We start from the raw sequence: 15,626 nt of genomic DNA, 5'->3' as shown, positions 1-15,626 counted from the left end.
TTTGCAGGCCTGGGTAACCAAGAAGGCTTCCTCTAAGTGACCCATGAATAGGTTGGCGTACGAGGGGGCCATCCTGGTACCCATGGCTGTTCCCTTTAATTGTTGTTATGTCTGGCCTTCAAAAGTGAAGAAGTTGTGGGTCAGGATGAAGCTGGCTAAGGCAATGAGGAAAGAGGTTTTAGGTAGGGTGGCAAGTGATCGGCGTGAAAGAAGTGCTCCATCGCAGCAAAGCCCTGGACGTGCGGAATATTTTTGTATAAGGAAGTGGCATCAATGGTTACGAGGATGGTTTCCGGGGGTAACAGACTGGGTAAGGATTCCAGGCGTTTGAGAAAGTGGTTCGTGTCTTTGATGAAGGATGGGAGACTGCATGTAATGGGTTGAAGGTGTTTATCTACGTAGGCAGAGATACGTTCTGTGGGGGCTTGGTAACCAGCTACAATGGGGCGGCCGGGATGATTGGGTTTGTGAATTTTAGGAAGAAGGTAGAAGGTAGGGGTGCGGGGTGTCGGTGGGGTCAGGAGGTTGATGGAGTCAGGTGAAAGGTTTTGTAGGGGGCCTAAGGTTCTGAGGATTTATTGAAGCTCCGCCTGGACATCAGGAATGGGATTACCTTGGCAAACTTTGTATGTGGTGTTGTCTGAAAGCTGACGCAGTCCCTCAGCCACATACTCCCGACGATCAAGTACCACTGTCGTGGAACCCTTGTCCGCCGGAAGAATGACGATGGAACGGTCAGCCTTCAGATCACGGATAGCTTGGGCTTCAGCAGAGGTGATGTTGGGAGTAGGATTAAGGTTTTTTATGAAGGATTGAGAGGCAAGGCTGGAAGTCAGAAATTCCTGTAAGGTTTGGAGGGGTTGTCCACCTACACAAGTTCACCACAGGATCAACATAGCCCAGCTACAACCAACACTTTTTCGCCTTTTTTCACACCACATCTCCAGTTGCTTTCTAGTTCACCTTTATCTCTCCCCATATATTTTTATTTTTATTTTCATTTTCATTTCAGCCTCTAATAACATGTCACCCTCACAATGACCCCATTAAGTTTTATTTACATTCCCTCCCCAAACATGCCTTCGCCCTAGCCAGATTACACTCCCACATTTTATTTTCTCAGGCTTGTCTGACATTTGGCATTACCCCCAAAGGCCTCACACTTAAAGTTCCTATCTCTGGCTGCAACCATTCTTTCCATCAGTCCCTATACCAGTTCCAAACTGAACAATCCATTGCCCTCACCCACCTAATCCTTCACTCACACATCAACTCAGCCAATGAACACACCCGTCAACTCCTATCCTTAATAAAAATCCTCAATCTTTCCTCTCCCACATCCACACCGGCTGTTCAGAGCATCCTCCTACAGGCCAACCGCAAATTAGAACAGCATGCCACCCTCCACCTTAAGAAACTATCCCATCTCCTGGTTTCCCACCTCCGGAAAGGCAACTCACTCACCCTTCACAACCTTTCCAGCAAACCACAACCTCCTATCATTGCACACAAACCCAGTCTCTCCCATCTACTCAATCTCCCACTTCCAGCTCCACTCCCTCCAAAACCTCAAAATTCCAATCAACACAATCTGGAACCACAACACCCTATTTCAGTAGTTAGCCTTTCCTCCAAACCTCTCTCCCAATCCGAAACCTCTGTCCTATCCAAAGGCCTCACCTTCAAGCCCACTCCCAGATTCAACCAAACAGCCCTCGTCAAAGATTTACTGTCCTACACTTGTCCTCTCTGCTGGAAATATCACTTTGCCACGAAGAAAAATGATCCTAATCCTACTCCTAATGATCCACCTCTCCACGACACTACCCAAATTGAACCCTGCCTGGAACAGGTCCGTCCTCCGTCACAGCGGGACCCACCTCCTCTTCCTCAAAATCACCCCCTCCAAACCTTCCAGAAATTTCTGACTTCCAGCCTTGCCTCTCAATCCTTCATAAAAAACCTTAATCCTACTCCCAACATCACCTCTGCTGAAGCCCAAGCTATCCGTGATCTGAAGGCTGACCGTTCCATCGTCATTCTTCCGGCGGACAAGGGTTCCACGACAGTGGTACTTGATCGTCGGGAGTATGTGGCTGAGGGACTGCGTCAGCTTTCAGACAACACCACATACAAAGTTTGCCAAGGTAATCCCATTCCTGATGTCCAGGCGGAGCTTCAATAAATCCTCAGAACCTTAGGCCCCCTACAAAACCTTTCACCTGACTCCATCAACCTCCTGACCCCACCGACACCCCGCACCCCTACCTTCTACCTTCTTCCTAAAATTCACAAACCCAATCATCCCGGCCGCCCCATTGTAGCTGGTTACCAAGCCCCCACAGAACGTATCTCTGCCTACGTAGATAAACACCTTCAACCCATTACATGCAGTCTCCCATCCTTCATCAAAGACACGAACCACTTTCTCAAACGCCTGGAATCCTTACCCAGTCTGTTACCCCCGGAAACCATCCTTGTAACCACTGATGCCACTTCCTTATACACAAATATTCCGCACCTCCAGGGCTTTGCTGCGATGGAGCACTTCCTTTCACGCCGATCACCTGCCACCCTACCTAAAACCTCTTTCCTCATTACCTTAGCCAGCTTCATCCTGACCCACAACTTCTTCACTTTTGAAGGCCAGACATACCAACAATTAAAGGGAACAGCCATGGGTACCAGGATGACCCCCTCGTACACCAACCTATTCATGGGTCGCTTAGAGGAAGCCTTCTTGGTTACCCAGGCCTGCAAACCCAAAGTTTGGTACAGATTTATTGATGACAGCTTCATGATCTGGACTCACAGTGAAGAAGAACTCCAGCATTTCCTCTCCAACCTCAACTCCTTTGGTTCCATCAGATTCACCTGGTCCTACTCTAAATCCCATGCCACTTTCCTTGACGTTGACCTCCATCTGTCCAATAGCCAGCTTCACACGTCCGTCCACATCAAACCCACCAACAAGCAACAGTACCTCCATTATGACAGCTGCCACCCATTCCACATCAAACGGTCCCTTCCCTACAGCCTAGGTCTTCGTGGCGAATGAATCTGCTCCAGTCCGGAATCCCTGAACCATTACACCAACAACCTGAAAACAGCTTTCGCATCCCGCAACTACCCTCCCAACCTAGTACAGAAAGAAGCAAATAACCAGAGCCACTTCCTCATCCCTTCAAACCCAGAACCTCCCACAGAAGAACCCCAAAAGTGCCCCACTTGTGACAGGATACTTTCCGGGACTGGATCAGACTCTGAATGTGGCTCTCCAGCAGGGATACGACTTCCTCAAATCCTGCCCTGAAATGAGATCCATCCTTCATGAAATCCTCCCCACTCCACCAAGAGTGTCTTTCTGCCGTCCACCTAACCTTCGTAACCTCTTAGCTCATCCCTATGAAATCCCCAAACCACCTTCCCTACCCTCTGGCTCCTACCCTTGTAACCACCCCCGGTGTAAAACCTGTCCCATGCACCCTCCCACCACCACCTACTCCAGTCCTGTGACCCGGAAGGTGTACACGATCAAAGGCAGAGCCACGTGTGAAAGCACCCACGTGATTTACCACCTGACCTGCCTACACTGTGAAGCTTTGTATGTGGGAATGACCAGCAACAAACTGTCCATTCACATGAATGGACACAGGCAGACATTGTTTGTTGGTAATGAGGATCACCCTGTGGCTAAACATCCCTTGGTGCACGGCCAGCACATCTTGGCACAGTGTTACACCGTCCGGGTTATCTGGATACTTCCCACTAACACCAACCTGTCAGAACTCCGGAGATGGGAACTTGCCCTTCAGTATATCCTCTCTTCTCGTTATCCGCCAGGCCTCAACCTCCACTAATTTCAAGTTGCCGCCACTCATACCTCACCTGTCTTTCAACAACATCTTTGCCTCTTTACTTCCGCCTCAACTGACATCTCTGCCCAAACTCTTTGCCTTTACAAATGTCTGCTTGTGTCTGTGTATGTGTGGATGCATGTGTGTGTGTGTGTGTGTGTGTGTGTGTGTGTGTGTGTGCACGCGAGTGTATACCTGTCCTTTTTTCCCCCCTAAGGTAAGTCTTTCCGCACCTGGGATTGGAATGACTCCTTACCCTCTCCCTTAAAACCCAAATCCTTTCGTCTTTCCCTCTCCTTCCCTCTTTCCTGACGAAGCAACCGTTGGTTGCAAAAGCTAGTATTTTGTGTGTCTATCGACGTGCCAGCGCTTTTGTTTGGTAAGTCACATCATCTTTGTTTTTAGATATATTTTTCCCATGTGGAATGTGGAATGTTCCCCCCCCCCCCCCCCCCTCTCTCTCTCTCTATAATAGAGGCAAACATTCCACGTAGGAAAAATACACACACACACACACACACACACACACACACACACACACACTCCGAAAGCCACTGTACAGTTTATGGTTGAGAGGATCATATACCACCACCCTGTACAAGTCCAAATTTCCCCTATCTCCTTTTCACAGTCCTTACACAGAAGGGACATTGGTGGCAGTGGAACCGTTCTGCTGCCAGTCGCAAATGCCTGCTCTCTAAATTTTGTCAATGGTGTTACTCAAAAGAACAATGACTTCCCTCCTCCAGGCACACAGCACCTCTGTAAAATCTTATGTTGATTGACCCTTCAGGTAACAAATCTAGCAGCATCCCTCAGAATTCCTTCAAGGTTTTCCTTTAATCTGACAAGCTGGGGATATCAAACATGCTAGCAGTATTCAAAAATGGGTCACACTATACAAGGTCTTCTTTATAACGAGCTACACTTTCCTGAAAATCTTCCATTATACTAAAGACTAACATTTGTCTTCCCTACTACCACCCCTATGTGCTCTTATACCATTTCCTATCACTCTGCAATGTTATGTACAGACATTTAATTGCAGTTATACAGCACATCTAAAAGTGTACGGTCTTGCTGTGGCCGCAGGTGTGAGCATTTTGGTGCCTGAATGTGTGTACTTTTGTTAGAGAAAGAATAAAAACTCAAAAGCTAGATGAAATATTGTATTCTGTTGAGAGTTTTTATATGGCACACATCAGTCAGCCATAGGCGAGTGGTTGCCTTTAATTTATTTAATGTATTACACCTCTAATATTGTATATGAACATCACACAATTGTTTTTCCTACTCATCTTCATTAACTTACATTTTTCTACACTTAGAGCAAGCTGCCATTCATCACAGCAAACAGAAATTCTATTTCATCCTATGTCCTTTTACAGTTGAAGTCATGAATGATGGCAGCCGAGTTTAGGCTTGTTCTGCACACCTACATCACATATTCACCAACAACTAATGAGCATTCAGTAGTGTTGCAAGCAAGAGACATAATTTGCAGGATATACGCTTTCTTCAAGTGAAAAACATGCACATGCATGTACTGCAACTGTCGCTTGGAATAGTCAACTATGCAGTCCCTGCCTGTGCCTCGACATGCACGAACCACCATTGTTCATGTATCTGGCTACTGTCATCCAACGATGATAATTTCCTGTTTACTACATCATCAGCAGCAGTCACAGATTGCTGTTCATCTGTCAGATAATCTATGTTTATAGAGAACAAGAGCGGTCCTATCCCAGTTCCCTGTGGCACTCCCGACTATACCCTGGTGTCTCATAAATGCTTGCCATTGAGGACAACATACTGAGTTCTATTACTTAAGAAGTCTTAAAGCTACTCACATACCTGGGCAACTATTCTGTATGCTCAGACCTTTGTTAAGCGTCTGCAGTGGGGCACCACATCCCAACACCAGCGATATGAAATCAAATGAGCATGCGAACTGTGATTGGGAAGGCGAATGGGCGACTTCCATTTATTGGGGGAATTTTAGTAAAGAGTGGTTCACCAGTAAAGGAGACCACATATAGGACACTGATGCGAGCTATTCTCGAGCACTGCTCGAGAATTTGGGATCCGTACCAGATCGGATTGAAGGAAGACATCGAATCAATTCAGAGGCGGGCTGCTAGATTTGTTACTGGTAGCTTTGAACAACATGTAAATGTTAGGTTATGAAGATTGGTGACGCTTTGGGAACTCAAAAGGGAATCTTTGGATGGAATGCGACATTCTTTTTGAGAAACACTGTTGAGAAAATTTAAAGAACTGGTACTTGAAGCTGACTACCAAACGATTCTACTGCTGCCAATGTACATTGTGCCTGACGATCATGAACACAAGATTCAAGAAATTAAGGCTCATATGGAGGCATATAGACAGTCGTTTTTCACTCGCTCTATTTGCGAGTAGAACAGAAAAGAAAATGACAAGTAGTGGTATTGGGTACCCTCTGCCACACACCATACGGTGGCTTGTGGAGTATCTATGTAGGTGAAGATGCAGACCAGACATGCCTATTTTCATATCCATCATATGAGATAGTGTGCAACATTCAAACAATGATATGACTGTACGATACTCGTGCATTAATGATCTTTTTAAACACAAAATTTAAAACTCCAACTTTGGGTTTGCTGTCATATTGCCACACCAGACTGGTCAATAAGTGACTGGATACAAGTTTTTGATCTGCTTGGCGATTTTACGTAGTACCAGAATTTCCTCAGGTTCTCAGAAAGATCCGACAGGTGCACCAACTGGTAGATGACAGCAAGTGTGTAGGCCAATCACACATTAAAAGCCTAATGGAAAAAAATGGGTGATTTGCATTTTTCTTCACATTTGCTTTTAGTGGTTTGTGAGCTCAGTATTTGAAGGCATCATTACAAAATAATTGCAACTTTCATAGCTCCTTCTGTTAATTTTTGCTATGATCCCACAACCTAAAATTTAGCTCCTAAATGGAAATTACTGGTCTGCAGATGTACTTCCTATCTCTTCTATTTTTGCTTAAAACGTTTTGAACTGAAAATGATTGATGTGCACATAGGGATTAACAACAGATTAACTGGGTCTTACCAAAAGACACAATGTACCCATAGAGTCACTGGTCAGCGAGGTATCTAGCATACAAAAGTGCTGAGAGTTTGGAACAAAAATGGGTATAAAGCGTTCAATAAAACACATGCTCAAAAACTCAACCAGCATGATTACCTGATATATGCTGTGTTTAGCTGCCGTTACAATGTGTAATATCAACACAATCCCAACTCTGTGTCATCAATGTTGTTTACTGATGGAAGTGACATTTAGTGAAAATGGGTTCTTTAATTCCAAAAGCAATATCTGCTGGGCTGCTGAAAATCCTCAAACTTCATGTGAACATGGACATCAGGAAAATAGGCATTACTGAGGACTACTACACTCTACCTAAATGCTCGTAATAATTATGTTTTTTAGAGATGTGTAAGCAGAGCTGCTCTAATAATTTCCAATCCAAGCGCACCCAATCATTTGGCCAGAGCAAGACTGCTCCAGCACAGGGTACCTTTCTGGAAAGAAACTGCCTAAATGGGGAAAAACAGCTGAAAGCAAGGGAAAACTACAGCCATAATTTTTCCTCAGGGCACATAGCTCTACTATATGGTTAAATGAAAATGGCATCATCTTTGGTAAAATATTCTAAAATTTCTTGCTCACTCAACCATTGTCACATATTTGTAGCATAATTACAGCAAACTGCAAAATCTAACAAGTATTCACACAAAACTTTCAACAATGTGAGCACGCAATAGTCCAGTCAGTTGCGACATCTGTTCTTATGTTTGCTGCTGCTTCTTTCGAGGTAATTCTAGAAATTGACAACAGAAGGTATCATCTATCAAGAGACAGATAGCGAGACTTTCACACATTGTTTTTATAAAAAATGAATCCAGTTTTCATGCAACAGGTGGTTCGTGTGTGAAGGAAATACTTGGGTATGGGTTTTTGAACACCGCCCTGCGGCCCAAGTTATTTTCTGGCTTGGTTGCCAATGTGTTAACATTAGTAACTTAACTGTGAGGACAATGAAAGAAGAAAAGCTTTTGAAAAATTATGCAAAAATTAATTACATTAACAATTCAATTTAAATTTACTCTTACCAGCACAGTAGTTTTGTTGTAAGGAGTCTAGAGAAACAATACTATCAAACTTAATTTTACACTGTTAGGGTGCACAATTTTTTGAGGTAATATTTACATGAACATTCAATTTTACAAATTGTAAGTGCATGAACAAGGTGTGTGTAAGGACAATTTTAACAGCAAAAAGAAATGAACTTGAAATGGTGAAGACCGACAAACCCTGTGGCATAAGAGGGTGATAGAATATTCAAATCTCATGCAGCACGCTTGCTCTGCAGGTGGCTTTTGTGGACTAATCCTGAGGGTGTTTCCTGACTTTACAGTCAGCAACTATAGATATCAAATTGTTTGTCTTGACTTCCACGACACCAATGTTGTATGTTGTAAAAAGGCGTAATTTACACTCTGCATCATATGCAACCACAATTTTCCAAGAGGTAGGACACTCTGTATCAAAGATGACGACGATCTCTACTAGGATACATATTTCAGGGTGTATATGTGGACAAGGAAAAAAAAATTCCCCGATTTCCCAGTTAAAAACACTTTTTCCCAGGTGAAGATACACTCTTTCCAGAATACTTTCTCTCGGAGCCGTGTTGTTGTTGTCTTCAGTCCTGAGACTGGTTTGATGCAGAACCATAAAACATATCAATCCTTTGAATGGTTAAGGTTTTATACACTGGCTTAGAACTTCTCAGCACTTTAAAAAACGAACACCCCCCCCCCCCCCCCCAAAAAAAAAGAAACACACAACGCGTTTTGGAAAGATCTTCAATACGCAGCAGCATGTACGCTGCATATTTTCGTATTACAAAAGTATATATTTGAACAGGAAACACAGCACGTTAATTTCCGAAGCATTGAAATCGACACTGTGCTTTAGTAAGCCAATCATAGCTGATGTCACGCGATCTCGACAGCTGATGATAGTAGATATTCAGTGCAAATGACACGTGACAATCAGCCAATAGCAAGCAACATCACTGTTTAGTACACGTGTTACACTTTAATATACATCACACAAATGTGCCAGTAAAATTTTAAACAACACAAATGCCTGGGCTCTAAATTCTTCTAATTGGTTGGGCCTCAGGGTGCTAAGCTTTAAATGATAATCAAACACACTGTGATTTAAAAAATTCAAAGCACATTCACACATGTAACATAATTCATCTTGCATAAAATGAAATTTACTTTGGAAGCAACATTTTTCAACCACTATTCGTAATATTTTTCCGTGACCTGTTAGAATTTGTTTCAGCAGTTGTCAGAGAGCACCAGAAAATGGCGTTACTGCGCATGCACAGCTATGACAATGTAGGAGCCCACATGTTCATACCTATATAGCATTAAGAGATCTTACATCATGTCATAAATGAAACGGAGCACCAGCGGGTACTCCAAGAGCATCGGAATTTCGTAAACCAGACCAAAATACATAATTCGACTGAAAGTGCACAGTCGTACGTCCAGATTTGCAAAGAAGTAGGCCCCAACCTGATACTATGGTTTTCGGTGTGGTTTTTGGGATGCAAATTTTCTTGGAGCACCAGTACTGTATAATCTAATGTTTGATTCTTTATTATGGCATAACACCAGATGTGCCAGGGGAGAAAAACGGGCATTTGTAAACCAGCAAACAGTTGACAATAGTCAAAACTGTGGAACGAAATTGACTGCCCCTGCAGAAAAGATTAGTAAATGCCAAATTTATTTAGCAAATTGGCAAAAATAACTTCAGTGTTCTGCAATGCAATTAATGCCTGACTGTCAAAAGCCTGGAAATAAATTAAATCTGTGAACTAAAACTAATAAGCCTTCCATAAGTGTGTGAATGCATTTTAATTCACTTGCTAGCACTCTGTCACAGAAATCCATTTTGTTTCATTTGATGTGAGAGTTGTATACAAAAAAAGAAACGGCAAAATCACTAAACCTAAACATGGGTCACATGGAGACTATGACATGGAGACTACACCCTCTCTACAGCAACACACTGCTTTGTGCATGTGCAAAACTGGCAGCGTGTATTTGCCAGAAGAATTTTTCTGGTTAGTGTTCGGCTACTTGTTGCTACTGCTGATACAGCTAAGAGCCGTACTTCAAGTAGCCGTAAGTGGGAACAGGTACTGCTCTTACACGATTCAACCGCGCATGCGCAGGAGCTCACTGGAAACTGCTCAAATGGATCTAATGTAAACCGTTGTGACGTCGCTGTCATTGGAAGCAGTTTGTTGTTATGAAGTATTGCACAGTCTTCGTCCCAACACATTTTGGTGTTGGCAGACGTTTGTGTGTCCACTGTGTTTTGCTGTTGGAAATGGCACATTTCTTTGCAACTTAAGTTCATTTTGGTTTTCTTTCCCACATTTATGTTTTATCACTGCAGTATTATTCTGTAGTCCCGGGCTAAAGTAAACTACTTTGTTAGAGTATCAGTTCTTACCAGTTAAAATTACAAAAAATTTAACTGAAAACTAAAACAATGAAAAATTCCAGGTTTTCCCAGTTTTCCACCAGATGAAAAAATTCCCGCAATTTTCCCGGATTTCCCCAGTTGTCCTGCGGCATATACATACTGATATTTATATACAACCTCCCCCCCCCCCCCCAAATAGCCTCTTTTTCAATTTGTTTTACAACTGCTGTCAATGTGTTAGCCTGCGTACTCTAAAAAGAATATTGTTCAAAACCATGTGTACCTACACATTTACAAATAATACAATATTCATCATTCTGATGGGTGGGTGGGGGGAGGGGAAACAAGGACTATGTAGAAGAGAGGGCGCATATTATCCGCTTTTTACTCTAGAACCAATCACAGAATATAATTACAATCATTTCTGCACTAGACTTGCCTTCTTCATTAGAACCAATATGTTCAAGGGTTGCATTTGTCAAAGTTTTCATGACACTCAAAGTTGCATCTGCATGTTACATCTTCACACTTAACTGTAAGAGATACGAGACAACAGTTGTGAATGAAAGTTTTACATGCTTGTTTTATAATTGTGGTGGTGGTTGTGGTCCCAAGCTGCTGTCCCAAGAATTGCGTTTAAGACGTTATAAGTAATTTAATAGCAATTAAAAGTGAATATTTTTATCTGCTTCTTGAAAATACTCTTTTCCTGTGTGTGTTTTTTTAATTTGAAATTAACACTATTTCATTGGATAATGTTACCACCTTGACGTTATCAAGCAGAACACACAAAAATTACATTATATGCTCCCACTTGTCAATACGTCATAATCCACAGCAGTGTGGGGAGATCAACCTGTAATCGCATAATATCATATATCATACATCGACAGACAGAGATTACGTATACAGGTATCTGGGGAGGGGAGGAGGAATAAATAAAATAATCTGCAACCCATATGCAAGTAAGTTACCATACCAGTACATACAGTGCATTAAAATAGACAAGTACTGAAACAAGAGTGTTCATGAACCACTCCAACTATGGGGGTGAGGTCTCTGCCAGCATTCTGACACCTCTGTTTACAAAGAGCACAACTACAATCTCATTTCAAAAGTCCAGTATGACCAACAAAAACTCCTTAGCACTAGGTAAATCCCAAAATCTGTCACCTACATCTGCCTCACACCAAACAATTCATATATTCCATCTTACTTATTGGTAAAGATAGGCAAATCAAATTCCACTGGTTGTTAAAATGTGGTGATTTTAATACTACCACAGAAGAAAAGGTTTTCTTTGTCAACCAAAATCCCAATCAGTTTTTGCAGCCTACTGATCTATATCAAAGACATTTATGAATTCCCCACTGCCTTTCCACAGATGAGACATTACCATCAATGGACTCCTTGTTGGTACTATTAATGATATGTACTTGTGCACCAATACCCTCCCAGTCCACACGATAAAACTACATTACAATTATTTATATTCTGGTGGCCAAATGTACCCACAGATTTATGGAATTGTCACAAATACACAATGACAATCTTATGCCAATGTGCTGACAGATCACATAAAATAATATTTTGTCGCAAATTTACTGACAATATATGATCACAAAAAAAGAGCACCCTCTATTGTTCTCTCTAGAGAATATGTATCAACTTTTAAGTTGGTTTCACAGAGCTATTTTCCATAACATTATAGCGCCTCTCTTGTAACTCAATAAAATCCTCCACCCATATCAAATACAATATCCAGAAACAGTAATTCCATTTTTACAGCTGTCACCATTTGACATGACTACCTCTTGTCATACTCCGAGATAAGCACCAATGTATTCAGTAACTGCTCCTTGCCATTCAAAGTAGTACAGCACCGTCCACTGAACCCTGGCAACCTTCTAGATTAAATACCTTAGGTTAATTAAGCTTTTTTACATATATATTTTGAAAAAAGAGGTAAGCTCAGAAATTGGAGGATAGTAACAGGACACCATCTGTAACAGGACCCTACCTAGTAAAGCACAGCAGTAGTCAAACCAACTTCCAGATTGTTGACTTTCTTCTTTACAGCACCAACATGTGCAATTACTGATTTAGCAATAAGAACTATCTAAATACAAAGTGTCTCACGAAAGACCCTTGAGAGGGGGCTCGCGTGTCGAGTGTCATGGCCATCAGCCACCGACACAACATCCGCTGCCACACCCACACCCGACTGACACTAATCTGCCAGTAGTCGGCCGCGTGTGCACTTCCCGAGTTAAACATAAACAACGTGGCCATTTGATTAACCTAAGTTTACCTTATTTCCAGTAAGTGCTCAAAATGATGTAGTAAGAGCAACATGATATCCCCTGAACACATTAGCAAACACTCTAACAATTTCCGCTGTTGAATCTGGGAAATAACTAGCCGAACACTGTCTTCGAACTCTTCAAACACATGGGAATTGGTTGCATACACCTTGTCATTTAACATTCCCCAAGGATAAAATTCACATGGATTTAGATCTGGAGTGTGAGGAGGTCAGTCAACTATCCCATCATCAAAAACACTTTGTATTACAGTCTTAGAAGTTTTGGTGATGTGTCGTCTTGCATTGTTCTCCAGGACATAACTGTACATCTTTTTGTTAGATGTTAGTTCTCGTAAAAAAAGAAAAAAAAGGATACAGTATATTGTTTACTTACCTGTCAGAATGCAATGTTTCATAAAAAGAGATTGGTCCAATAACATGTCTTGCACTATTTTCATACCACACTCATTTTCACATCATGCAGAGGTTGTTTATGTAATTCATGAGGATTTTTGGAGCTCCAACATCGATTGGTTTGAGAATTTACATACCCTGACAAATGCAACCACACTTCATCAGAAAAAAAAGCATCTTGGGTTCAACTTCCCCATTGTGCACAGACTGCAACAGCCAGTTGCAATAACTATGTCAAGCAACAGTAACTGAGTTCCTCAGTTGATTCAGTACTGTTATTTTGTATGGTTTCAATTTCGGTCAGTTCACAACTCCATGATCAGATGCTCTTGACACACCAGTCTGAAGTGCCAAATGGCGCAGAGATTTTCTAACTTCTTTCCGAAGCCTCCCCTATTTCATATAATTTATTTTCAGTTAAAAAAAGTTCTTAAGCCTTCACTTCTGCAACACAGATCAAGTCTCTTGAAATTTCCTCACTAATCTGTATTTCGTCCAATCATTGGCAAAATGAACTTCGGGAAATTTTCATACGAATTCACGCAGACATTCCACACACGATTTCTGTTTTTGCATAGTCCAACACAAGAAACACGTTGATCCTTTGTTTATACCATACCGAATGGAAACTCAACAGGAAACTCAAAACACCCCAACATTCAATCACAAGTGCACAAGGTATTTCTGCCTGAGGACTGGACCCAGCGACATACGGCCAAGGAATGACCTGGACTTGGTGCAGCTGCAATAATAATGTCTATCAACAATATTTAAAGCAATTAAATTTGACCAAAAACTCAAGAAAACACCAGTACACTTAGTAGCACAGGGCAGAGGGTACACACAAACTATTGGTGTCCGAGAACTATGCACAGCGACAAGCGGCACACGCAAAGGCAACAGCAAGAAAACACACTGAGCATCCCATGGATCCCTACCAGGAGTCTTTCGTGAGACACCCTGTATGTCGAGTTAATTTCAATGGTTACATTTTGAAGAAAAATTGTCAACATCATTAAAAATTTCAGGCTTAGGTTGTTCTCGAATCACAATAAAAATTGGCATTTTCTCAGTTTCACAATAGCTCAATCGTCCATCTGAAGAACTGGTACATTTTGCAGTTTTCATTACTCAGTCAGATTTTTCCCTTTACATCATCTCTTAGAATAGTGAGTTCTGCCTTAACAGTACATGTGCCAACAATAATTTGTTTTTGACTTAGCCAAGAAATAACTTCACCTGCATGAGTGATCAAACACCCGATGAGCAACCAGTCATACTACTACTGTACTACTAAAGTCTGCATCACTACATCTGTCTGAACCTTTTACTGCTCATATATCAACAATAAACAAGGCTCTAATCAATTTCATCCACAATATATGAGTTTTTGTTTCAACTTCATGATGTCCTCAGAGAGAGCAGAATCAAGTGATCTTAAAGAAAACTTTTCTGACCGGTGAGGTCAAGCTATGTTCCAACCATCAGTGCTCTAATTGCTTAACACAAATAGAAATTACTCTTCTCAGTACTTCCAACTACTGCTTTCAAACATTGTAGTCCCATCAATGATCTGGAATAAGATTTGCATTCTTCAAATCTAACAGATTCAATAAATTTATTTTGTATGCTTTTGGACATTTTTATTGGAATATAATCAAAATATTGCATTTTAAAAATTAAAGTTGTATGATGTGCTTTCAAATTTATCTTGAAATTAGATTTCAAGATTTTCGGTATCCTGTTTATCAACACATAACTTAGAAATCACTACAATGAATGATAAGCTTTTGATATGTGAGGATGAGTCTGCTTTACTTGTCTTGAATCCTGCACATTAAAAATGAATGGGACAGTTGTTCCAAAATCTTTCAGCTTGGTTGAAACTGTATGAACTTGCACACTTCTGGTATTATTTTAATATTCTTATTTTCGGCATATTACCTGCACACACATTTTACCAATTCAGTTTTTTTCAAAATTAAAATCCCCATGTTAAGTGAAATACAAGGACACCTTTAGAAACATTACAAAAATTTTTCCGCCTGATTATGTGTTACCTCCACCTGTTAAATTAGTGAAGACTGGACAAATTACCTTTGACTACAGCAGAAACTCGTGGATAGCACACACTGAATAGTCCACAAGCCGATGTCCGTGATGTAAACCAATCACCAGAAGCTAATCTCTGAACTAGGGGAACAAAATGTGCTTCAAGATCCTGTGGGCTGTGCTGCGATGATATAGCCCTCAGAGATTCAACAGCTTTGTCGCGCACAACTGTTTCTTCTACAGTAGCCAGGTTCTCCAATGGTGGCTGTGGAAAGAGAGAGAAAAAAAGGAAAGGAATGGACAAAGAAGAAGAAAATGTCTGTCACATGGAACTGACACATCACACTAAAAATTAAATCATCCTGACAATAGTTTTTTTACAAAGATAAATGATGTAGGCTTAAAAAAACAAAATTATAAGAAGATATAAAAATAGCATT

General features: G+C 41.3%; 1 protein-coding gene across 1 annotated transcript in view; it reads right to left on the bottom strand.

Moving 5' to 3' along the window:
• The window catches only part of LOC124619593 (serine/threonine-protein phosphatase 2A 65 kDa regulatory subunit A alpha isoform), a 112,005-nt gene that overhangs the window by 71,331 nt on the left and 25,048 nt on the right, over positions 1-15,626 (bottom strand). Inside the window, exon 3 of the mRNA XM_047146094.1 lies at positions 15,232-15,451. Coding sequence (XP_047002050.1) covers positions 15,232-15,451 — 220 coding nt within the window. The remainder of the gene's footprint in view (positions 1-15,231; positions 15,452-15,626) is intronic.

Source organism: Schistocerca americana, chromosome 6 (assembly GCF_021461395.2).
Source record: "Schistocerca americana isolate TAMUIC-IGC-003095 chromosome 6, iqSchAmer2.1, whole genome shotgun sequence".
Lineage (NCBI taxonomy): Eukaryota > Metazoa > Arthropoda > Insecta > Orthoptera > Acrididae > Schistocerca > Schistocerca americana.
The sequence above is the reverse complement of the archived record's forward strand: the minus strand, read 5'-3'. Positions and strand labels throughout refer to the sequence as shown.